General features: G+C 46.0%; 1 protein-coding gene across 1 annotated transcript in view; it reads right to left on the bottom strand.

The window, feature by feature from the left end:
• Window positions 1–26,781, bottom strand: part of LOC144769988 (uncharacterized) — a 240,104-nt gene that overhangs the window by 204,750 nt on the left and 8,573 nt on the right. The window contains exon 3 of the mRNA XM_078654184.1: window positions 10,937–11,065. Coding sequence (XP_078510310.1) covers window positions 10,937–11,065 — 129 coding nt within the window. The remainder of the gene's footprint in view (window positions 1–10,936; window positions 11,066–26,781) is intronic.

The raw sequence follows: 26,781 nt of genomic DNA, 5'->3' as shown, positions 1-26,781 counted from the left end.
AAAGAGCAGGCGTGCTGCCGCATTTTGTATCGACTGCATTTTTCTCATGACTCTAATTTGGGTGTTTAGGAAAAGCCCGTTGCAATAATCCAATGATGTTAAAACCAATGAACTAACCAATGTTTTAATGGCGGTCGCTGGAAGATAGGGACTTATTTTCCGGATCATGCGAAGTTTATAGTGGGCTGTGGAGGCCACTTTATTGGCATGATCCATGAAATTTAGGCCATCATCAAAGGTGACTCCCAAATTTCTTACTTTAGTCACTGGCTTAGGGGGGGCACCGAATGTGGGAGGCCACCAGAAGGCAGACCAGTCCGGTGAGAGAGGTCCAAAAATCACAACCTCAGTTTTTTCTGAGTTGAGTTTCAGGCAATTTATAGCCATCCACTCTCCTATCTCTGTCAATCCATTTTGGAAGCGTTGGGCGACCTCCCCTCCGTCACCCCTAATGGCCATAACCAATTGCGTGTCGTCAGCATATGAGGTTAGGCTCATCCCGTGTGCTTTGATGACATTAGCAAGGTCCGACACGTAGATATTGAATAGTGTCGGACTCAGGGATGAGCCTTGAGGTACCCCACATGGCTGTGTCAACTTAGCAGATTGGTAAGGTCCAAGAGTGACGGCCTGGGTTCTATCAAAGAGAAACGAGGCGAGGAGGTCTCTTGCCGTGAGGCAAATGCCCAACTTTTCGACACGGTCGACCAAGATCTTGTGGTCGACCGTGTCGAACGCGGCTGAGAGATCCAGCAGTACCAAAACTGCTGTCCCACCCTGGTCTCTTATTAGTCGCACATCATCGGAGGCTTTAATTAAAGCGGTTTCGGTACCATGATATTTCCGAAATCCGAACTGAGTATCGTCCAGCAGTCTATGTGTCTCAATGTACTGGGATAATTGCATATTCATAGCCTTTTCCACCACTTTGGCTATGAACGGCAAACTGGCAATTGGCCGGTAGTTTTTTAACTCGGTCTTGTCCAGCCCAGGTTTCTTTAAAAGTGGTTTGAGCAGTGTGGATTTTAAAGGCTGAGGATATGTCCCTGAACACAAGATTGGATTACATACTTGCGTCAGAACAGGTATGATTGACTCCATCACCAGTGGGAGAGCCGAGAATGGGCAAGGATCCAACATGGATGTAAGCACCTACTGAGGTCTTTTTAGAAATACCAGATGTTCAGGGCGCACCACTTGTGAACCGCTAAGTAATGACAGGCACTTGTAAGACAGGGTGTAGGCAATAGGGCGAGTGGTAATACCTCACAACCACTCAGGATGACCAGAAACTGGTCAGCAATACATATGAACAACAATGCCCCTGCACTAACACAAAAACCATATAGTAACAATTTTCGTATACGATTGTAACACAAGAAAATGACATATAGTGCATCAATCTAAACAGTTCGTGTAGATACGTGATTCAATGAAAGTTCGTCTATTGTGACGGGTAAGTCAGTCAAAAGTCTGTGGTGGGGGTGTCCATTTTCTGTTTATTGTTCCATTTCAACAAAAGCCAACACGTGTTTCATCGCAAGGAACAAATGCGAATCTTCAGGGCTATATGAGAAATACAAAGTCTGTTGGAACTCCACATGTTTCGGTTATACTTTTCATAAAAAGACCGGGTGACTTTCGGTGTCACCATGGTGGACAAAGGCATGCGCAGAAAGTGGTAATGTGACTTTTTGTGTATGTGGGAAAAAGTCATAGCTAAGGTGACATAGGTGACATGGTGCTGTGTCTAGTGGCAAAAAATTATAAAAACTGTCAAGGACAAAGTGACTGATGTGACTTGTAGTGCGTTGCTTTGCAAACATCCTGGCCGGTTGTGCGAGTGAAGTGATGAGACAGGGTGGTGTGTGGTATAGAGAGAACGGGGTCCCAAGATTACTACTGAGTGACATAGTTGAACATTGTTTAACATTGCTAACGACATGACAATGTTATATCATTGCGGTAGACTATTACTTGGTGCGCGTGGGGTATGGTATCCAAGATTGTTTGTCTTCTAAAGTGCGCAGTTAGAATAGTTTTAATTCAGTGCGGGTGAACTCCCGTTCAGAAAAACCAGACATACCTGGAAAAAGGCTTTATAGGTCGGAAATGTTGGTAAGGAGTGGACACAAGAAAGGGCGTGAAGGGACCGGTCAGGGCTTGAGCTGTGTTGATCATCAGTATATGGATGTGAACAATGGGGAGACAAATGGAAGAGAAACGGAGGAAACAATGTCAAAGGTAAAAATATGGAATGCTTGTCTGAATGTAAGACAAGGAAAAAGGAAAAACTAATGCTGGGCGTCTGATTGAAACTATGGAAAAAAGAAGGGTAGAGTCCATAGAACAGAAATTAAGCTGGGAAAGAAATGCGAGGCTATGGCTTGATGCCATCCTTAAATCTAGTAAATTCAGGAACTACCATTCCACCAACAAAAATTATTATCAATAGGATTAACATAACGGGAGCCAATTGTGAATGCAGGCCAATCATATCGTAATCGGGCGTTTAAAAAGACATGCTGGACATACTTGCGTCAGAACAGGTATGATTGACTCCATCACCGGTGGGAGAGCCGAGAATGGGCAAGGATCCAACATGGATCCAGTTTTAACTGTGGAGACGATATTTAATATATGGTCCTCAGTTAGTGGTTTGAAACAAGTGAAAGATGCGGCTAAGGTCTGTTTGGGACAGAGGGAGTTGTTGTAACGGACTTGATGAGGGTGGATTTAATTGTGCTCAGACTGGCTAGAAAGCCTGTCTTGGCTCCTGGGGGTCGATATAAAAGTAACCCCTTAAAATTGTAGAGAGGACTGAGTTTAATTGCAAACATCAGGGCCTCACATGAAGTGTCTGGGGTATGTGTAATTATAACCCCGAACCTTTCTCTGGCTATGATGGCAATCCCGCCACCTTTCTTTCTGGGTCTGTCCTGTCTGTAGGCTTTGTAACCGCTAGGTGTTGCAATCACGACATCCGGTTCTGACGATTCGTCAGTCCACGTCTCCGTGATAAAAAGGATATCTAAATTAAAGTCAGTTATAAGATCTGCGATTTCCTGACTATGTCTACATAGGGATCGTGCATTGATGAGGGCCATTGTCATCGAGACGTCCGTGCCTTTGGTATACAGCTTTGTGAGACTTCTTTCACAGTTATTTAATGTCGTGAAAAGGCAATGTGGACAGCACCTTTCAACTTCCTTTACAGTGCTAGTTGGGTCTAACAGTGTACAAGCCGGGTCTACAGGCGGTCTAAGACTGAGCAAGGAAGAATGTGAGTAAACCAAATGGCGATTTTTAGAAATTGGTCCAGGGGTCATGGCCCTCGGCCCGGTCCCGGGGTAGACGGGCTTGCCTTTGGCGCGCCCGCTGCGCCCGCCCGCTGCGCGGACGTGGTGGTCTGATGATTATATCCATGATTGGGCGGACGAGGGTGGGAGGGCTCGAGCAGCTACACCGCTGACCTTCCCTCTCCAAGATGGCGGCTGAGGAGGGTCAGGTGAGGTCCCAGCGCCTGAATGCAGCCGCGCTGTGACAGCCAGCTGAGTGGCCAGCCTCTGGGCAAAGTAAATCTAACCGCGAGGTAAACAACAATTAAAAAATGCACTAGTTAAAATATGTCACAGTTTTTAAAAAACACGTAGTTCTTCATTCAAAAACGTGCTAATGCTGCGAGGTTTAGTGGGTAAAAGAGTAGAGCAAGATTACCCCGGCTTCCGCCTCAGGGGAGAAAGAGCAAATGCAAATTACTCGAGAACAAACCGAACCACCCTTAAATGTCCTGGGAGGGCGGGAGGGCTCGAGCAGCTACACCGCTGACCTTCCCTCTCCAAGATGGCGGCTGAGGAGGGTCAGGTGAGGTCCCAGCGCCTGAATGCAGCCGCGATGTGACGGCCAGCTGAGTGGGCAGCCTCTAGGCGAAGTAAATCTCACCGCGAGGTAAACAACAATTTAAAAATGCACTAGTTAAATATGTCACAGTTTTTAAAAAACACATAGTTCTTCATTCAAAAACGTGCTAATGCTGCGAGGTTTAGTGGGTAAAAGAGTAGAGCAAGATTCCCCCGGCTTCCGCCTCAGGGGAGAAAGAGCAAATGCAAATTACTCGAGAACAAACCGAACCACCGTTAAATGTCCTGGGAGGGCGGGAGGGCTTGAGCAGCTACACCGCTGACCTTCCCTCTCCAAGATGGCGGCTGAGGAGGGTCAGGTGAGGTCCCAGCGCCTGAATGCAGCCGCGCTGTGACGGCCAGCTGAGTGGGCAGCCTCTGGGCGAAGTAAATCTCACCACGAGGTAAACAACAATTTAAAAATGCACTAGTTAAAATATGTCACAGTTTTTAAAAAACACGTAGTTCTTCATTCAAAAACATGCTAATGCTGCGAGGTTTAGTGGGTAAAAGAGTAGAGCAAGATTCCCCCGGCTTCCGCCTCAGGGGAGAAAGAGCAAATGCAAATTTGGGTAGGTGATGCCCAATAACCGGGTCTTTAAGTAATATGGGCCAGTTCTTATTGATCATTTTACGTATGTCTTTGTGCTGAGACGAGTAGCCCGTAATGAACCTGAATGTGTCAGTGCTATCAGTGCTACTGGACTCAATTGCCACATTGCCTGAATGTACCTCCGTAGCTGCAACATATCTTGATAAGAGGGATTGACGGGTAAAACCTGAAGACTTGTGTATGGCTTCGTCAATTGTTTTCTGTGTATACCCCCTTTCCAGGAATATTTCAGAACTAACAGCTTGAGCCTCCTTTAACTCTCGCTCATTACTGCAAAGCCGTCGAAGGCGTAACATCTCACCTTACGGAATACTCATAATGAGATGGGAAGGATGTATGCTTCCAGCATGCAAGGTAGTATTCCCGGCTATGCTTTTGCGAAACAGCCTAGTTTCTAACCTGTTGTTCTGTACATATACTTCTGTGTCGAGGAAGGGGACCTGTTGTTGACTCGTGGTCACTGTGAAGTGAATATTGAGTTGGTTGTCATTAAGACGGTCAACAAAATCTATCGCCTCATCTTAGCTCCCCCTCCAAATGATGAACAGGTCATCTATGAATCGGTGCCAAGTGACGACCCGATTCGTCATTTCATGCTGAAAGCAAGTCTGGAGGACCAGTTCCTCCCAAGCCCCCATGTGAAGACACGCGAAGCTTGGGGAAAAACTGGCCCCCATTGCTACACCTTGAAGCTGCCTGTATAAGAGATTGTTAAACATAAAAACAATATGTTGTAAACAGAATGTGAGCATTTGAATAAGCATATCACTGTGTAATTTGTACTTAGCCTCCCTCCTATCCAGATAGTATTGCACTGCTGCAATGCCATCTGTATGGCGGATACTAGTGTACAAGGACGTAACATCCAGGGCTAACATCCAATCGCCCTCCTGCCATTGGATGTTTTCAAGTTTGACCAGGAAATTCCCTGTATCCTGGATGTATGAGTCCAAAGATCTTACGTGGTACTGTAAGAAATAATCGATGTAGATAGATGTTCTTTCAAGCAGACTGCCTCTGGCCGTAATGATAGGTCTACCTGGAGGGTTGTTTTTGTCCTTATGGACCTTGGGGATTAAATATATGGCTGGAGTCACTGGGAAATCAGTTTTTAGATATTTATATTCAGAGTCCGCCAATAATTTCATAGACTTCCATTTTTGTAATAAGAGATGATATTCACTCCGCATATTTCATCACCTTTCAGTCTTTCATAATGGTCACGTTGATTTAGCTGGTGGAACGCCTCCTTATCGTAATTAGTTTTGGTTTGAAGTACCACATTGCCCCCTTTGTCACTAGGACGTACAACAATCTTGTTGTCTTCCCTAAACCTGGTCATTAAGGTCTCATATTCAAATGTCAATGAATCAAATTTATGTTTACTCTTATTGATCTTGCTGTATAGTTCTTTGAGGTCACTGGTCATGTTCTCATGAAATACGTCTATAGCATCGCGGGGCATGAGTGGGCAAAAGGTCGAGGGTGGTTTGAAGGTAGTGAGGGGGGAACCGCTGGTGGAAACCTCTGAGATTTTAGTTGTATTCACTCCCATCTCCGTAGGACAGAGGTTATCAGTGTCCATAATTGAATCATTACCATCATTGTTCCAAAGGGTACCTATTTTCTGCGACAATGTGGTGGTACTGTTGCCCAGTTCCACATCACAACTGACCTGATGATCATCTACCGATTTCAATGCATGACATTTTTTCAATTTGAGCTTCCGTGTAGCTCTGTAGATGTCCATTCGAGTTGCCGCGTAGTTAAACTTGGTTTTGGGAGCAAATGACAGTCCCAGTTTGAGAATATTTTCTTCTTTAGTTGTTAGTACCATAGGGGACAAATTGATAATGGTCCTTTGTGCATCGTTTTTCATTTTTTGTACCACTGTCCCCTGCCCTTCTTCTTCTGTTGTGCTCCATTGCCTTGCCCTTGCCCTTGCCCTTGTCCTCTTCCTCCTCCTGCTGGTGTAATTTTTGTGTTTTCGTTGTAATTTTTTCTTGTCCCTGGTTGTAAGGTCTGACGACGCTCCTGGCATAAAAAACGTATTTCATCTCCTGGAGACGGTTTCTTGTTGGTACGCATTGCGTCGGCCCCTCTTAGTTCAGACTCCAATTCGCTTCCTGGTCCAGAACTAAAATCCGAAGCTGTTGAGTCCAATGTTGTTGATTGTGCGTGATTGCGATGAATATGTGACCAAGCTCGTAATCAGTCCGGTCTCTTTGGAATTTGTATGCCTTACGATCGATAATTTTCTCCTCCTCTTTCTTTAATCTGGAATGCATTTCATTCATCAGTTTGGTTTTTTCCTCTGTGGAGCCATATGATTCTAACTCCTCCTGTAATGTAGCTATTTATTCCAGGAGTTTGGCGCGATCAATCTCAGCGTACTTAATCAGAACTAGTACTTGGCGCCTAGATGCCTCCAGATTAATGTCCGCCCATTCCCGCATCAGGTCTGGGTTCAGGTCCTCGTAGCTTGGTGAGGTTAAAATTCGTAGTCCCCTCGGGATCCTATTTACGTCGATATACTTTTGAAGGGACTTAGCTTCCCACCATTTACTTTGCTCTTGCCTTAGCTTTTTCTCCAGGATTTTTAGTTTATTTTTTAATGTGTCTTTGCTAGTACCAGTTTGGATGTCTGGTCTCTCTTGTGCGGTGGTATTAGATGCCGGGAACTCATCGGAAAATATAGTGCTTGCCCGAGTCTCCCTCTCCCTCACGCTGTCGGCCGACATGATAATTAAGCAAACAATCACAGTGGAATATAACAGATGCTTGTTACGTCTTCACAAACACACTGAAGCCCACAATACCATTTAACTCTCTGCCTTAGGACACTGGTGTAGCCGGTGCTAGGATTCATGAAACTCATCCCGGGTCTCCGCGTAAACTTGCAGACGTGGCGTTCCTGGGGGTTCAACTCCTTCCGGTTCACTTCTCCAGGGCCAAAGGGGTCAAGGGCTCATCTTCCTCCCAGAAGTCAAGAACGCCCAGGAAAACCCGGGTAGGATTCCACTTGTTCAGCGCTGACTTATTGAAAAGTCCGTTGTGGAGAGGGTCCCGTGTTTAGCCGCGTAGAATCAAACGGCCAGATATGTGCCTTAACCTCAGTTCCCAACGCGCAGCAGTTGCACTAGCAAACGCGATGAAAAGCAAAGCACGGACAAAAATTCGGTTCTTCCTTAGGTATTTATTTTGCTTGTCGGCTTCATAACGTTTCGGCTCCCTTGAGCCTTGCTCACATGACAGCGAGATTGTGCGGGGGTGAAAATTTAAAGTGCCAGTGCTACAATCCAATTGGGCCACAATAAATTAACATGGTAAAAAGACTGCCGGTACATTCAATGTAAAATACACAGAATCTGTGCAATAAATATAAGCAGTAAAACACTAAATATATATATATATATATGTACACCAATAACATAAAATCTTTAAGAAAGAATTGTAATTAGATAAAAAAATAAACAACTTAAAATTTAGTGCAAATATTTGACACATTAAAAAACATTAATAATTACAAATATTATATGTTTGAAAAAACAAAAACATAATAATATATATGATAACAATATAAAATAATATCTAAATTGAATACATATACTATTCCCACCACAATTTAAACCAAACTCCCAAACTATTATGTTAAATATATGCAAAATGTACTACTCCCTCTTCATGCACGCATAAAAAATAAAACTGGTCAAAATTTACAAATCTCCCTCCACTACATGCAACAAGGGAAAGTGCTGGATTGTGGATAGGTAGCATTTACTATTCCCACTCCAATGAGTGCAACAGTAGGGAAAGTGTTGGATTGGGGAGGGGTAAAATTTACTATTCCCACTCCAGTCAGTGCAACATTAAAACCAAACATATGTGGTCATTAGGATAGCTGGCGGATCGCCACCGCCTGTATCGCGGTGGCGATCCACCCGCTAAACTCCGCCGCCCACATGACTTCCCCCCCGCCACATTACGATGGCAGGTGGGGCTAATTGCCTACCGGGCAGAAAAGTCCAGAAATATGATGGTGGTGCCTTGCGGGCACCACCATCCATATTATCATTGTGGCGGTGAACTGCCTTTCCATGGCGGAAACTCTATTTTGGTTTTATGGGTCCGTTGCGGGCCCCCAAGGTGTTCGAGGGTGATGGTGCACAGGGGAGGTACCTATGGTATTCCCCTGCAGTTTCATGCACAACATGGCAGGCACCGCGCGGTGCCTAGTACGTTGTGCATGAAAATGCACGACATGCCTTTTTGGCATTGCGGCAGGCGATGCTGAGAGCACCGCCTGCCGCAATGTCAAGGACGCATCATAATGACCCCCACGGGACCGCCGCACAAATGGCGGCCGGTCCCTTCCTACGAAAGGATGGTGGGCGGACTATCCTAATGATGCCCAAAATAACAAAATAAACAAAATAATTTGAACAAAATAAAATGATTTAACAAAGTAAAGAAAGAAAAAAATATAAATATTTACAAAAAAACTACAAACATATTTAATATCAAAATACAAAAATCAAAAGATATTACAATGTTAAATACATATCACAAATAACTACAAATATTATTATAAATAAAATACTAAAATAATTTTCAAACAAATACATTTTTTATTCAGAAATTATTCATGAACAAAAACATGTTTACTACATACATTTTTAGTTACATCCCACCTTATAAGCCGACAAAGCTCACAACCTGCATCTAAAAATTAATTTTGAAAAGCAAAATATTGACACTATTAATAAAAATATCAACAAACTTATTAACATTAATTACATATTAATTATCAATTCATTATAGTTAATTACATTCCCACAATATACCACCACAAAACACCAATCCCACTCATAACATTTTACGGAAAATTATTTAAACAATTTCCATAATTAATTATCAATGTGATAATTAATAATAATTACAAAATTATGAATTACTTAAAATTAATTTACTTCCCACTCCATACCCTAAATATACCCAGAACCCACATCTAAAATCCCCCAAAGAAATGTATTGCACAATTAACAAAATGTATTGTCAAATGAATAAATATTACTGATTAACTATGGCCTTCATTACCCCAACACAATTTCAGTGAGGTAACCACCAGACCATAGGTCGGCGGTTCCGCACACCGAATTAGGATGCGACCGCACATGGAGCAGTTGCATCTTCCATTTTTCAATGGGAGCTTGTTCTGAAACCGCCTGCAGCACAAGCTCCCTCTGAAAAATGTAAGTTATTTTACATCCCTGTTCAGTGTGGCAGCTGCCATACGTTGAAGGGATGTGAAGGGGGGCACCATTGGTGCCCCTCAGGCCCACAACCGGGGGGCCAGAGGCGGAAGGGGTCCATGCTAGGGTCCCCCAAGGGCACTTTCCGATAGCAGTTCCTTGTTCGAAAGGCTGACATGAAACTGCTGTCAGAAACTGCTATCATAATCCCGACAGTGAGGCCCTTCCGACAGGCCGAGGGCTCCTTGAGCCCGTCTAAAACGAGTCAGATTGAACGGCCAGTTTACACTCCGACTGCCAACTTTGTTATTCGGCGGTCGGAATGTAAACCTACCATGTAGGCCGGTAAGCCTCCTACGAGCGGGCGGAGGCTTACCGACCAACAACGAAGTTAAGCCCTAAATATAAAATTTTAATTAATTACATTCCCACCCTTTACCCCTATAAACCCCACAACCAGCATCTAAAAATAAACTTTAAAAAAAATGTACACAATTAAAATAATTAATTATCAATTAAATAATTAATAGTATTTAACAACTAATTATTAATTAATGTAAACTAATGTCTCCCCACACTTTACCCCTATAAACCCCACAACCCACACCTAAACAAATTAAGCAATTAACATAATTAATTAAAAATAAATTACTTCCCACCCTTTACTCCTATAAACTCCACAACCTGCACCTACATTTTTTTACACAATTAACATAATTATCAATTAATTAATATTACCAACAAATTATTAATTTAAAATAAATAACTTCCCACTCCAAACCCCGATAAGCTGAACAACCTGTACATAAAAAATGAATTACACAATTAACATAATTATCAACTTAATTAATAAACAATTAAATATTAATTACTAAAAAATTACGTCCCACCCATTACCCCTATAAACCCCACAACCCACACCTATAAAAACCTTCATTACACAATTAACATAATTAGTTATCAATTAATTAATTAAACACTAATTATTAATTAATTAGAATAAATTACTTCCCTCGCTAAGTCTCACTCAATCTCACTAGAGTGCTGATATTTGGGTTTTGTGTGTCTCATTATGTCTATATGAGTCTCTGGGTTGGCCTACACACATCTTTGTGCCCAGGCATGAGTATGCGCTAGCCCCGGAAAGATAGTAGGTCTTACTGTCCGATCACCTTGGATGCATCTCCTGCGTGGGGAAACAGATGTTCTGTGCCGTTTCTCAATGTCCTGGTTGAGAGTGAAGCACATATGTTCTTTTTCTTTAGCCTTTAATGTATAGACTGTGGTGGCAATAAGAGGACCTATAAATAAAAAGAAAACAGAGGTTTAACTTCTCTTTCAGTGATCCTTGTTTCGGGTGTCAACTTGGAAAGCCACCACAATTCATTCAAGTAGCAGATACACCAGGAGTAGCAATGTAAAGACAAGAAAGTGATACACATTAAAGTTGTGAGCAGCATTCCAGAATGAGATAAATGTATGGGGAACAATTCACAAATATGTTTGAATATTACCCCAGCAGGTTTCCAACTTAGGACCCCGTGAGGATGGCAGGTATAGCGGTGTTGGGACCGGCCGCCAGCGGTTCGGTGGTCCCGCATCGCAAATTAGGATGCAACCGCCACAGTAGTGGTCGCAGTCCGTATCTTTGACATTGCGGCGGGTGCTGCTGTAAGCATCACCCGCCGCAATGCCAAAGAAGCACGTTGTGCCGTGCCTGCCACCTTGAGCCTGGTAATGTGGGGGGGTACCATTACCCCCAAGTTCAGCCTGGTGGACCACAATGGGCCCCCAAAGCAATTCCCGTCAGCCTTTCCTTGGCGGCATTGCCTCCATGGAAAGGCCTTTGCATTCTCCCATGCTAATATGGATTGCGGTGCCTGGTATGCACCACCACCATATTAGTGCCCCATTCCGGCTGGCAATCGTAACGATTGCCGAACGGCGGAAAAGCGGCAGATGCACTTTGCGTCCGCTGCGAAACCCCCAACCATTGTAATATGACGAGGGTTTCACTCGTTACGGTGTCGTGACAGTCGCCACCGCCGGCTCGGCGGTGGCGAAAGTCACAACATCGTAATGAGCCCCTTAATTGGGTAAAAATATCAGAAATTTTGGAATTCACAGACATTTCCCAGGTTACACCAGAAAACATAAGTCAGTTGCATGTGTCCAAGAATTGTCCTAGAAACAATTGGAGGACTATGCAGAGGTCTATCTACTCTTGCCAGGAGTCTACAAGGAATACTCCAAGATGTGTTTTCTCCTTGATATCCAGCACCGTTCCTGGACCACAACGTCTGTCTAGTAAGGCCACAGTTGTTCCAGTCAATCTCAATGGGCCTTTCCTCTTCAATCCGATTTTCCTAAATGCAGGAATATTTCTTTTTTTTTTTAAATTTTATTTTCATTTTGTATACAAACACGTATCCATTGATCATTGCATTAGATACAACAGCAGCAGTAAGAATTCAAAATGTATATATCAGAACCCGTCCAGACAGTTACAACAGAATTAATGCGTTCCACTTTGAATTTACACTGGTGGGGGGCAGTATCATTATACATTCAAGCACTTACAACAGTTCTTACAAAAGGGGGACCTATGGCAATCCCTCCCCTCAAATGTATGGCCAGCCCAACTCAAAAGGCAGCACCACAGACAGGGCCTCGCTGCAATCCCACAGAATCCTCACCACTTTAGCCAACCCTAACCTGTCATGTTCCTACCTCTCCTCGTCTACAGTGGAATTGAGGGCCTGATATGCCCAAAATGGTTCACAAATATTTTTTGATTTGCAGCGTGTGGGCATACGCGCATTAAAATTTTCTGAGCGCATGTTGCAGCGGGATAAATCTCACACCATTTCTCTAGTGTGGGTGTGAGGCCTTTCTTCCATCTCATAGCAATCCTGCGCTTTGCTATCAGGACGCACAAAGCTAATAATTTGCGTGTGTCTTTGGGGTACTCCTTGGTTTAACTTAGCAATGCCTCCAGGGGAGTCAGTCTAATACCTACTCCAGCTATATCCTGCAATGCAGGGTGCACCATCTCCCAGAATCTCTGAATCCCTGGACAGGTCCAAGCTAAATGCGTGAAATTTGCCTAAGCCACCCCACATCTCATGCAGTTATCATCTCTGCAGAAATTTGTAGTGTATTAATCGATGTCTGCCGTTTAGGGATATAGTCTTCGTGTCTCTGCAGCAATATACCCACCGCTCGTCAGTGATGTCTAACTGTAACTCCGCACGCCATTCCTGCAGTGTATGCCTTGCTCGAAAAAAATGTAATCTTGCTATTAGGGAGGCATCTGGGTATTCTGTGGCCAGCGGAGCCCAGTGCTTGACTGTACCGTCTAGGATAAAACCCCCTATGGTTATGCCATAGGTGGTTTTGCCACATATGGTCTGCCACATATGGTCTGCCATGCATGCCTAGCAGAGATAAAGTCCCTCTCTCCACTCATTGGCAACAACCAGCACATTTCTAATGACAATTTAGGAGAGTATAGAAGGGTAACACCACGCATGTCCGCCTCCTCCAGAGTAAGATTCTTGTACAGCCAACTGGATCTATCACATGATAGTGCCTCATCGGGGGCGTGGCTTGGACGCCGAAAGGGATGGCGGCGTGAGCTCGTAGCTCCACGCATTGTCCCGCAATTTCTCCTGACAAGCCTCGCCTGGGGGCCGCTCGCGGCACAGGCTCTCTGTTCAGAGCATCGGGGGTGAAAATAGAGCACACTTTCGGAGAAGCGGAGACCCGAACGGCGTGTAGAGAGCCGATTTCGGGGCTGACTGTGCTGCGGTCTGTGGGCAAAATGGCGGCAGTCCCGAGCCGAGGCAAATGAAAATAGAGAGGCGAGGCGATATGAGGGGATAGTCACAGCGGACGGCGGCTGGAAAGGCGAGCGAAGGAGGAAACACACCCCGTACAGGACGACACCCGAGGCTAGGGAAGAGTGGAGCCTCCCGTAACCTCAAGGGACGAGGATCGCTGATGTGACGCCTGGTGCCTGTGATGGCGGCCGTGTGGTGGAAATCTCCTTATCTTAAAGTGATCTGAGGCGGCCGCTACTGAGGAGGGCCTGACTGCGGAAAACTGGAGCGGAGTTGCGAGGAGGAGCGCCGCCCCTGGGACTACGCAGGTGTGGGGTCGTCTGGAGCCGCCGGTCAAAATCCATGGGTGGCCGGTAGCGCCGAGCCGAGGCCCCGGTAAATCCTCGCGCCCCTGTGCAGAGCAGTGGCTCGCGGGGGTGACTATAAACTTGAATAGAGGGGAGGTGCTGAGGGAATCACCCCCGAATAATGCTGCAGCACGGGCTGGTGCCCAATAACGTGATCGGCAACCGGGGGCGACTCTCCGGCGTATCATGGTCGGACCATTGAGATCGCAGGCACTGAGATCGGAGAAGGGGCACGGCGCACAGGAACCACACGGAGCGGCTCCCTGAACGACAGTGAACGTTTCATTACGGGTGTTGGCAAGCCTAATTGGATCTCTCGCAGTTACATAGCACTCACAGTGCAACGGTACGGGGCCCGCTCGAACATTGCATCTGGGGGGTGAGGAGAGCGCACAGAGGGGGACTGCCAGACAGGAGAAGTCTCGAGAGCCGCTGCCTCCCTGCTGGAGTGAGGTGGCGAACTATCTGGCTGTGCTCGAAGCTCCACCGACGGAGGTCGCATCTGATCAAGGACAGCCATTTTGTATGCGGAAGTGGAGCCCCCGACTTGAGGGCGCCTGGGAGGTCATCTGGACCCACTGCTAGGTCCCAACGGCAGACAGCGCGCTGTGGCGGAGAGGCCAGGGCTGGAGTGAGGGACAGCATAAGAAATAGGGGAAACGGCCTGCCCTACGGGCACATCTGACGTTTGACTGGTGATTACCCTCCCGAAGGTGGAGTGGGGGAGACGCAGTGGCTGGTGGACAATTCAATTTCCAGAAGTGGTACCTGCGAATCAAAGCGTAGACGAGTTTGTCGCGGACATAAACTCGGAGGAATACCGATCTGGTACTCGAAAGAAGGATAAGCGTCCTATCTGGGGGCATACAGGAATCGGTGATTTTGGTGCTGAAGATGGCCGCGAATGGTCGAGACCTGAAAATGAAACAGGGGCAGGATCAGGCGAAAGAGCCGGAGATAGACCGTAAGGCTCAAACAGACCTAGAGGGCTCGGCGCAGGAGCAGAGACTGAACAAAAGGTTGGATGGAATACTAGAGGCTATCACAGCGACTAAGGAGTCCTTACACCACGATATTGCACAGGTCGCCACGAGACTGGGCCTCTTGAGGGCGGACCACGCTAAGCTAACAGATAGGGTGAAAGAAAATGAGCTACTGCTCCAGGAACTCAAGCCTGCGGTGGTAACAGCGGAACATAAGCTAAACGATATACTCGATCGCTTGGCGACGCTGGAAAAGAGAGCGGAAGATTCCGAAAGCCGAAATAGGAGGAACAACGTACGGGTCGTAGGTTTACCGGAAAAAGTGGAAGGGAATGACGCAGTTGCCTATATGGAGAATTGGTTCAAGACAGTTGTGGCCCCAGAGGGCCTATCCCCCTTCTTTTCTTTGGAACGGGCGCACAGGGTTCCAGCTCGGCCGCCTTTGCCTGGCCGCCCACCACGGCCGGTGGTGGTAAAGGTGTTACACTTCAAGGACAGGGATCTGCTAATACAGAGAGCGCGTTCGGCAGGTCCTTTTCAGGTGGACAACAGCCCGGTCACGATCTTTCCGGACTATACACAGGAGGTCCAAAAGCGTAGAGCCTCTTATTTGGCTGTGAAAAAAGAACTAAGAGACGAGGGTATACAGTATTCCTTACTCTTTCCAGCTAAGCTGCGAGTGATCATAGACGAATCGACCCATTTCTTTCAGACTCCCGACGAAACCTGGACCTGGCTTGAGTCGTACAGAGCTGGGACGGACCGCAGAGGTGGAGGGGAGAGAGAGAGACAGAAACCTGCCCAGGTGCGAAAATCACAGCGCATCCGCAAGCGAAACAAACTCAAGAGAGCGATGCAGGATGATCAAATGGCGGCGGACAAGAAGGGGGCTCTGGCAGCCACTGCAGTGATAACGGGCTCGCAACGAGAGGGGCAGTCGGTGGGATCAGAGTCTGAAGAAGAAGAAGGAAAGTCTGGGGGAGACCTCTCGGACGCGGACGGCGCTGGTGGACCACTAGTCACCCCCCAAACAGCAGATGGGCTCTTTAATGAGTGGCGATTTAGGATATGGTCCACGTTGACTAACACTGTTGGGATTGTTGACCCTGGTGCTCTGCAGAGCAGAAGGTACTGTGACGGTCCATTGTATGGGATCATGGGCGTGGGGTGAGGGCTTGGTCTGCCCCCGGTTGGCCTAAGGCCGCCCTCCCATGGCCTTTAAGGCCATCTGTAGTGGCGACTACAGAATAGCAGACTGGGTGTTGTATTTGACGTTTGGATGGGAGCTGATGATGTGTTATTAGGTCCTGTTCTGGGGAGGGGGGGATGTGGGAGTTTTTGTGGGAGCTCTTAAGGGGGTGTTGGCTGAGGGGTTGTGCTGCAATGATGTGGGCGATCGAGAGATACTGATGGGGTGGTTGAGGGGTGGCTACAATGGGGACCTTACCTAATTTGAAATGTCTAACATGGAACGTCCGTGGACTTCGGACTATGTCGAGGCGCTACAAGGTGCATGCATATCTGGTGAGGCGTGGTATTCTGATAGCGCTGTTACAAGAGACTCACTTAACCAAATAGGAATGTATTGCACTTCAGAGGAGGTGGCATGGCCAGGTATTTGGCACATCCTACTCGGCGTTTGCCAGGGGAGCGTTGGTGTGGGTGAGAGCGGGAGTCCCTTTTCAGGCCACAAACCATATGGTAGACCCTGAGCGTCGATATGTAGCGGTGGAGGGGAGGTTGTATGGCCATGATGTGGTTTTATGCAGTGTGTACGCTCCCAATACGGATCAGGCTCGCTTTTTGAAGTGTTATCTGGCTCGTTGGCTCATTTCCTGGCCGGTCCCGTAATACTGGGGGGCGACTTTAATTCCATTACAGATGTATTGCTAGATAGATCACACCCGCCACTGGCGGACTCCCCCGTTGCGCAGACTGGCTACACATAGAAAGGATTGGCAAGAGAGGTGGGGCCTTATTGATGTGTGGCGAGTGCAACATCCTGATTCCAGGGACTATTCCTTTTTCTCGGCACTACACGCTCTACATGTGCGGATAGATTCTGTATTGTGTAGTGGTCCGTTGGCCGCTATGATAACATACACGGAGTACTTAGTTAGAACCATCTCAGATCATAATCCCTTGTTGGTATCTGTTCAATGGCAGCGAATGAGGACGGCGGTCCCCACATGGAGGTTGCGGCCTGACACCCTGGAGGACCAAGTGTTCAGCGATACTGTCCGTCAGGGCATTGAGCATTATTTTGGCGAGAATGAGGGTACAGCCACTTCTAGGTCAGTGGAATGGGATGCTATGAAGGTGGTGGTGAGGGGCCTCTGCATGGGGAGGTTTTCGAATGTGAGAACGACAGTCCTGGCTGATTTGGAGAAAGCAGAATGTGTATTAAGGAACTTAGAGCGGCAAAGGCCTGAACGTCCGGAATTGCAGGCCAGGCTACAGGAAGCGAGGGAGTTGGTTGCTACAGAAACGGAACGACTGCGGTGTTATGATTATAAGTTGTATATCACAAAGGTGCATGCGGAAAGGGACAAGGTGGATAGGCTGCTGGCGAAACTTGCTAATTCAGAACCTAGAGGGAGCCCAATTATGAGTATACGGGTGGAGGCGGGAGAGGTGGTTTACTCGCAGCCCGAAGTCCTGTCGTGCTTCTTGAAATATTACTCGACTTTATATGAAAGTCAGCGAGAGGCCAACGTCTATGATATTGAGACTTACCTGGCGGGCGTTCAGCTCCCGGTGCTGGATGAAGACAATACGAAGGAATTGGGTGGTGACATTACGGTATCAGAGATCAGGGTAGCCATTAAACAGATGGCTAGGGACAGAACGCCGGGGGTTGATGGCCTGCCGATTGAATTCTATGCCAAATATACAGATGTTTTGGCACCCAAGCTGCTAGAGGTATACTCTGAAGCCTTGGAGATGGGACGCCTGCCCCACTCGATGAGGGAGGCGCTGGTGGTCCTGCTGCTGAAACCAGGTAGAGAGGCTACAGATGTTACGTCATATAGGCCGCTGTCCATGCTGTCAGTGGACTACAAGATTCTAAGTCGTATCTTGGCCACTAGACTGTTGCCGCACATGACTACACTCATTCACACGGACCAGGCGGGGTTCATTCCCACTAGGAACACCTCCATTAATATCCGCCGTTTGATACGAATATTGGAGAGTCAACTGGAGCCAGAGCAAAGGCCAGCGGTGCTGACGGTTGACATCGAGAAAGCTTTCGATAGCCTAGAATGGGTGTACCTTGATAAAGTACTAGAGAGATTTGGGTTAAGTGAGAGATTTGGACGCTGGACAAGAGTTCTCTACTCTTCTGTGAAGGCTAGGGTGAGACTGGGATCTGTGATATCCTCTGATTACCCGGTGCGTAGAGGGACGAGGCAGGGATGCTCGCTATCTCCTCTGGTATTTGCATTGGCAATGGAGCCGCTGGGGGCCCAGGCGCGGGTAGGGGTGATGTACAATGGGATCAGCAATGGTGGTGGGCTTCACCACATATCATTGTATGCGGACGATTTGTTGCTGTACTTGGAGGATACGGGAGTGGCGCTGGAAGGTGCAGTTGCAATGTTATCAAGCTTTGGGAGACTGTCGGGCCTTAAGGTGAATTGGAACAAAACATGTGTTTTTCCGCTGCATAAGAATGTGCCTTACCCGCCACTAACAGTAGATGTTGTGTGGGAAGGTACTTGCTTTACCTATTTAGGGGTCCGCATATATCACAAGGCTCTAGATCTGTTGGAAGGTAATGTAGGACGTTGCATTAGGGCCTTGAGGGGCTGCATGACTTTTTGGGCTTCTCTCCCACTCTCGGTGCAGGGCCGGGTGGCACTGCTAAAGATGGTGGCTTTGCCCAGGCTGCTCTACTACTTTCGCACCTTGCCGGTGTGGATCCCCCAACGTTTTTTTAAAGAATTGAGGACGATGATTATTGACTTTCTTTGGGGCCATGGGAGGCGTAGGGTGGCACTGACCACACTGATGAGACACAAGCTTGAAGGGGGGATGGCGGTCCCTGATTTTGAGTTATATTACCTGGCGGCACAGCTACAGGTGCTAACCCAACACATCGCTAGAGAGTTCAGGGGACCAGATCAACATAGGGGGACAGGCATTCAAAGACATATCCTATCGTATATAATCATGCAAGAGAAACTAGAGTTGAGAGGCTTGACCCTGGAAGAGAGGACTCTGCGGCTGTGCTGGCATAGGAGCTTAAAGAGAGCGAAGGCAGCGCGCCCATATGCACCGGAGATTCCTCTGGGGATGCTGACGGCGCTGCCACATGGAGGGGACTGGTCTCCTTTATTGGAATGGGAGGATTTGGGCCTTCAGGTGGTGGGAGACCTGTACATTGATGGGGTTGTGGTCCCCTTTAGAGCACTTCAGGAGCAGTTTGGACTACCTAATGGGAGTTACCTGCTGCATGCGGCGATAGTGGCAGCGATGCAGAAACACTGGAGAGGGGGATTGGCTGAACCCAGTACGACTATGGCCTGTCAGTATGTGGTAATGGCTGCGGGTACGGTTAGGGCAGTTACCTGCCTCCACTCTAGACTGTTGCGGGAGGGGCTGGAGCCGCTTACTGCCCTGAGGGAGAAATGGGAAGAGAGCATAGGGAAACCCATACTGGACACGGTTTGGGGCCATATTCTGCAAAGAACGTGGAAGGGGTGCAGAAAAGCCCGCTTTCAGCAGGTGCATTTCTTTATACTCCACAGGACCTATTTGACCCCGGGGAAGATAGGGAAGTATTTCCGGGTACAGGATGCAGCGTGCCCGTGATGTTTGGCGCTGGCGGTAGAGCTGGACCATTTACTGTGGGGGTGCCCGAAATTAGGGACGTATTGGATGGAGGTAGGGGAGCTTCTTAATGCATTTACTGATCGACAAGTGGAGTATGACATGGCGACATGTCTGCTGCTCTGGTTCCCTCACACGGCCAAGACGAAAATCACGAGTAAATTCATTGACCTAGGGCTTATCCTGGCCCAGAGGGAGATCACCTGGCACTGGAAATCAAAGGAAGACCCATCAGTCAGGAGGTGGATGAATGAGCTGCAGAAATGGGCCAGGTGTGAGGGTGCGGTTAGGCTGAGGCAGGCCGCTCGGACAGCAGATGAGAAGGGCTTAGAGATGGCGAGTGCCTGGGAGGCAGTGGTGCAGGCTCTGAAGGACTACTTGACGGAGGAGGAAGTCTAAGGAATGAGCTGGGTAGGGGGTTCCATGGGACATAAAGGAGTAGATATGTAGACCCCTCAGGTAGCAAAGTCTTGAGTGAGAATGTGCTTATTGCCCACATCAGCAACAGCAGTTGGGGGGGAGGGTTAGTGGGAGGGTTGGCAGGGATCCGATGCAGGAAGTGAAGGCACTCCAACAGGAGAGGGACTTGGCTATAGATAAGGAGAGAACGCCTGCCTGATTGGGGCTCCGGTTGACACATAGATTGGTACACGAAGGACGGTTAGGAGACCTAACACGGGGAGATGATGGAGTGTGACTGTAAGGTGCGGGTAGTGCTGTTGATGACATTGCTTACCACTGGTGATGCGCTGTATTCGGATAGGGGTACGAGGGAGGGGGTTAGTTTTGGAGTTGCAAGAAAAGCAGACACCACATTGTGTTGTTGACCAGATACCTCCGTGAGGTGGCCTCCTGGACATCGTACAAGGATTGGACACGTACGCCGCCCGGCCTCCGGGATGTGGGCTGAATGGCTGTGTGAACTTTTATTCTGGAACTGTGTCTTTTGGTGTTCAGGGGCGGGAAGGTCGCCTGACTCATTGTTTTGTTTATGAATCTGCAATAAAAACATACTTAAAAAAAATTAAAAAAATTATAGTGCCTCTTCGGGTCCGGAAAGATTCTGTGGTGATGAATAGGGTTCCACGGCTGCTTTTTCAATGTATACCTGCAGGCTATCCGAGGCACCATGCAGCCAATGAAATGCATGCATCTGTTGTGCAGCACAGTAATACAGGGGCATCTGTATCAAGCCCTTTTCCCGTTTGCAAACAGGAAAAGGCCTTTTGGGATGTATCATCCCAAAAGGGAATCGCAAAATAGGGAATTGCAAAATTTGCGATTCCCTATTGTGCGAAAGCATTTAAGGAATCGCAAATTGCGATTCCTTAAATGCGATGTAACAAGCCCCCAAGTTGTGTGATTTCTCCTTAAGAAATCGCAAATTACCACCAACTTCAAGTTGGTCGTAATTTGCGATTTCTTTAAAAAATTCACCTTTTACCATTTTTCAAAGTGCCATGTGGCGCACATACATGCCCATGTGGCGCACATACATGCCCTTGCACCCTTGAAATTATTCTTAATTTGCGATTCTCTAATTGCGAATCGCAAATTGAGAATGTCTTCCTATTCATTCCTATAGGCCTCCTGGCCCGTAGGAATGAATGGGACTATAGGAATGAATGGGAAGGTATTCCTTAATTGCGATTCGTAATTTGCTAATCACAATTAAGGAATGCCAAGGATTCGCTAATTGTTTGCGAATTTTTTATTACATCTCGTTTGTGATTCTCAAATAGCGATTCTCAAAAAATCGCTATTTGAGAATCGCAAATAGAGTATTTGTAAATAAGCCCCACAGTTCGAAAGTGGGAGCTCCAAGTCCACCTGCTGAATATATTTTGGTAAGTATCTCCCATCGCACACTCGGTTGCTTCCCAGCCCACACCAAGCGGAGCAGAAGGGAACATAATGTGTGGAAGAAACACTTAGGCAGTAAGATAGAAACATTGGCAAAAAGGAACAGAAAACGTGGGAGCAGTATCAATTTCAGAGATGATATGCGCCCCAACAAAGACAGAGGCAGGAGTATCCATTTCTCAATGTATTCTGACAGTTTGGTTATTGCTCTACCATAATTCTCACGAACCACAACTTCCGGATCGGTGTGGATCTGAATTCCCAAATAGCGAGTAGGTTCCGTGGACCCTACGACACGGTAATCAACCACAACAGGAACTGTGCCTGAGGTGGGAGGGAGTGCTGTAGACTTAGACCAATTGATGTGTAACCCTGAATGTTGACCGAATCTTTCCACTTCCTGCAGTACAGGCGTTAAGTTCCAGAAGGGCTCTCTGACATATAGAAGTGTGTCATATGCATAATCTGCGACTACCAAGTTATACTGGGGAAACCTTAAGCCACGGTAACCGTGGTATTCGTGCAGTGCGCACACCAGGGGCTCCGCTGCAAGCGTATACAGGAGACGAGACAGAGGGCACCCTTGCCTTGTACCTCTTGTAATGTATATGGGCTCTAAAAGCAACCCGTTAACTCGTACCCGTGCTGTAGGCCTTTCATTTAGAACTTCTATTAACTTGATAAAGACCTCTCCCACTCCAACCGTTCTCAGTACAGCCTTCAGAGTAGGCTTCTCATACACCCAACTGGATCTATCACATGATATCACATCCGAGAGTCTCGGAAAGATACTGTGGTAATGAATAGGGTTCCATGGCTGCTTTTTCAATGTATACCTGTGGGCTATCTGAGGCACCATGCAGGCAACGAAATGCATGCATCTGTTGTGCAGCACAGTAATACAGTTCGAAATTGGGAGCTCCAAGTCCACCTGCTGAATATGTTTCTCCCATCGCACCCTCTGTTGCTTACCGGCCCCTACCTAGCAGAGTAGAAGGGAACATAATGTGCGGAAGAAAGACTTTGGCAGTAAGATAGGAACATTGGCAAAAAGGAACAGAAAACGTGGAAGCACTATCATTTTCAGGAGTGGTATGCGCCCCAACAAAGACAGAGGCAGGTGTATCCATTTCTCAATGGATTCTGACAGTTTGGTTATCGCTGTACCATAATTCGCACGAACCACAACTTCCAGATCGGTGTGGATCTGAATTCCCAAATAGTGAGTAGATTCCATGGACCATATGACAGGGTAATCAACCACAACAGGACTGTGCCTGAGGTGAGAGGGAATGCAGTAGACTAAGTCCAATTGATGCGTAACCCTGAATGTTGACCGAATCTTTCCACTTCCTGCAGTACAGGCGTTAAGTTCCGTTAGGGCTCTCTGACATATAGAAGTGTGTCATATGCATAAGCTGGGACTACCAAGTTATACTGGGGAAACTTTAAGCCACGGTGACCGTGGTATTTGCGCAGTGCGCACACCAGGGGCTCCGCTGCAAGCGTTTACAGGAGACGAGGCAGAGGGCACCCTTGCCTTGTACCTCTTCTAATGTGTACGGGCTCTAAAAGCAACCTGTTAACTCGTACCCATGCTGTAGGCCTTTCATATAGAACTTCTATTAACTTGATAAAGACCTCTCCCACTCCAACCGTTCCCAGTACAGCCTTCAAGAAGCGCCATTCAATGGAATCGAAGGCCTTCTCTGCATCGAGAAAGACCGCTGCAGCCTGTGTCTCTGGGTTAATGCTAGCCATCGTGCCAAATAGAGTACGCAGATTACTTGTCAGCGAAGGAGTTGGCACAAAGCCTGATTGTTCTGGTGCCATCTGTAGTATCCCTTCTCCTGTTCTTTCTCCCATGTTTATTCTGCTCTACCTCCCATGTTCCATTTAGAATTGTTTTGGTTCTTTCTACTCTGACATTCTAAGGTTAGTAATGTTCTACTGTACTTCAGTTATACCTGGTACCTGTTTGTGGTGGTTGTACAAGCTGTCTCCTGGATTAAACTTCATTCAAGCATCTACTTGTCTCTTCCTAATTACAACATAATTTGGCGACGATCGGGATATCAAAGCCTGAAGCTAGAAAAGGACCCATTTCTTCTTCTACAATTTTTCTTAAAAAAAAAAAAATGAAGTTTGGAGACAGCGTTCACTGTTTCCAGTAAGGACCCACTCAAGGTATTTTTTTTTTCTTCATTCCTGTATATGTTTTATGTTGTAACACCAGCGGCAGTTTCTACTATTTTACGTGCTTTGATTGCACCTGCGGCCGTTTTTCTACTTCGACCTTTCTTTAACGCTTAGAAATCTCCTAATATCTACTCTACATGTGCCTCGTAGACCTCTCCGTGTGAAATCTGTTTGACTTTGCCCTTCAATATATGTATTTTCCTTGTTTGGCATTCATCGGAAAGAAGCATTTAAAAAAAAAAAAAAGATTAACTTACTGTATCTTCACTCGCGTGAGCACTGTTTGTTTTCACAAGCTCTTCATTACGCGCCTGGATTCTGCGCGTCATCATTCCATTGCGCATTTTGCTTCAGCGCACTCCTACGTCACCACGTGTTTGTCTACGCGTCCTCACGCACAGCGTTGCGCTCCAGCAGCCATCTTTGATTCCCATGACAACGAACATAATCGGAACTCCGTTTTAAACCTTATTTATTTTTTTTCTCTGCTTTCATTCGTCTTCTTTTGATTATTTATATACTTTCCTCATTTATATTTATTATCTTTTTCCCGTGTACATTACTAATACAGAGAAAACATTCTACAACTTTCTACAATGAAATCGACTGAACAACTGTGCTGCTGACAACGAAATCAACTAGACAACGGTGACTACTTTTATTTTTTTTCTTTACTCCTTATTTTATTTGTATCTACTTCAGAATGTCCAATAACATTACTTCGCCAGCTCATTTTTTACCTTCTGCTGGTGATCCTAAAGTGGAATGGGACCTTTGGTACCCGACTTTCCTAGCTTATGTAGATGTGGTAGAGGAAGATGGGTGTTCTCCTAAAAGGAAACTTGCCTTGTTAAAAAATTGTCTAGGTGGAGCTGGTCTCAAAGAGTTAGAAAGTTTACCGCCTATTGAAAATGTAGGTGGAGGTGATTTAAATGTTTTTGAGGTCGTTATTAAGCAACTTAATACCAGATTTGGAAGGAAAATCAACACTGTTATGGAAAGATTTAAGTTCTATTCTAGGGTACAAAAAGTAGATGAATCCATTGAAACTTACGTTGCTGCTCTACGTACTTTAGCGGGTTCTTGTTCTTTCGAAACCATAAATTTTGACCAGGTTTTGAGAGATCAAATCATGATGCGTACCAAGAGCAAAAAGATACAAGAACGTTTATGGATGGGCACTGAGTCTTCTCTTAGTGCCGTATTAAACATTGCTAAAGGTGTTGAGCAATCTGAATTGTTCGTAAATGAAATTAGAGGGCATGAAGTTAAATCTAAAGTAATTATTCCTGAAGTTTCCTTAGTAAGAAATCCTTCCAATTACAGGAAACCTGTATTCACCCCTACTAGAAAAGATAATTTTGGTAGAGACAATAGACCTTTTTCTAAGAAATCTCAAATAATATGCTATAGATGGGGTGCTAATGACCATGTGGGAAACTATAGAGGCTGTCCAGCCTGGAACAAGATCTGTGTCAAATGTAAAAAGTCAGGCCATTTTAGCAAAATGTGTAAGTCTTCACAGAAAGTCAATTTTCTGTCGTATGATGAATATGATGACTGTGAACAACCGTCTGAAATTAACACCATGTTGTGTGTTGGTGATACTGAATGCAAAAGTTTTCCCAGTGATATTATCTTTATTAATGATGTAGAAATATCTATGCTCATTGACTCCTGTGCCTGGTACACTATAATTGGCAAAAATATTTTTGATAAATTTTGGAGCTCAACAAAACTTTTACCACCTGATATACATCCTGGAGGGTACACTGGGAAGAAAATAGACCTTGAAGGTTACATGTGGGCGGACATTAGGTTTAAAGATAGAACTACTAGAGGGAAAGTTTACGTTTCCACTAAAGGGGCATCTATTTTATGCTGGCCTCATCAATACGATTTAGGAATCAAACTTGATCCTAATGCTTCTCCTCCTGTATATGTGGTGTCACCAGAAAACGATTTTGTTCTTCAATTAAAAAAGGATTTTCCCTGCATTTTTAATGATAATTTGGGGTTTTTTGCCAATTTCAAACACCGTATTATACTTAAAGAGTCAGCAATCCCTGTCCGACATAGAGTCAGAAATGTACCCTTAGCGTACCGTGACAAACTGAAGGTAATTTTATCAGATCTTGTTTCAAAAAAAATCATCGAACCAGTTGAGTCATCCCCATGGGTTTCGCCAGTTGTTTTGTCCCTTAAGAGTAATGGCGAACTTCGTCTGTGTGTAGACCTCCGCAGTCTAAACAAGGAGATCTCGATTGACAGACATCCCCTACCCCACATACATGAGCTCATTTCTACCCTTTCGGGTGCCTGTGTTTTTTCCACCCTAGATTTGACCAGCGCTTACCATCAAGTAATTTTGCATGAAGATTCGAAATTTCTGACCACCTTCATTACACCTGAAGGCTTGTTTCAGTATTGTCGAATGCCCTTCGGTCTAGCCAGTGCGGCATCTGTATTCCAACGCCTTATGAAAACTGTGCTTGAAGGATGTGAAGGTGCAATTGCCTTTCAGGATGACATCCTAATACATGGGAAAAATTTTGAGGAACACGATAAAAATCTAGTAAAAGTTTTAAAAAGTGTTCAAGAATATGGGTTGACACTTAAACTTTCCAAATGCAAATTCAGACAAAGTAAAGTCGAGTACCTTGGTCACGAAATTTCGGCTCTGGGTATTAAACCTAAACTTAACCACATCAAAAGTATATCTAAAGCTCCTTCACCTTTGAACAAAGATCAGCTAGTGTCTTTTTTAGGCCTCACTGAGTTTTATAGTAAATTTGTTCAGGATTATGCCTCAAAAGTACATCCTCTTAGGTTGCTGTTAAAGAAAGATGCTAAGTTTTCATGGAATAGTGATCAGCAACATGCGTTTGAGTTACTGAAGCAAGAAATTATCAATGCCCCATTTTTAAGACCGTTCGATCTTGGAAAAGAG

The sequence above is a fragment of the Lissotriton helveticus genome, chromosome 7 (assembly GCF_964261635.1).
Source record: "Lissotriton helveticus chromosome 7, aLisHel1.1, whole genome shotgun sequence".
Classification (NCBI taxonomy): domain Eukaryota; kingdom Metazoa; phylum Chordata; class Amphibia; order Caudata; family Salamandridae; genus Lissotriton; species Lissotriton helveticus.
Note: the sequence above shows the minus strand (reverse complement) of the source record. Positions and strands in the feature narration are given on the sequence as shown.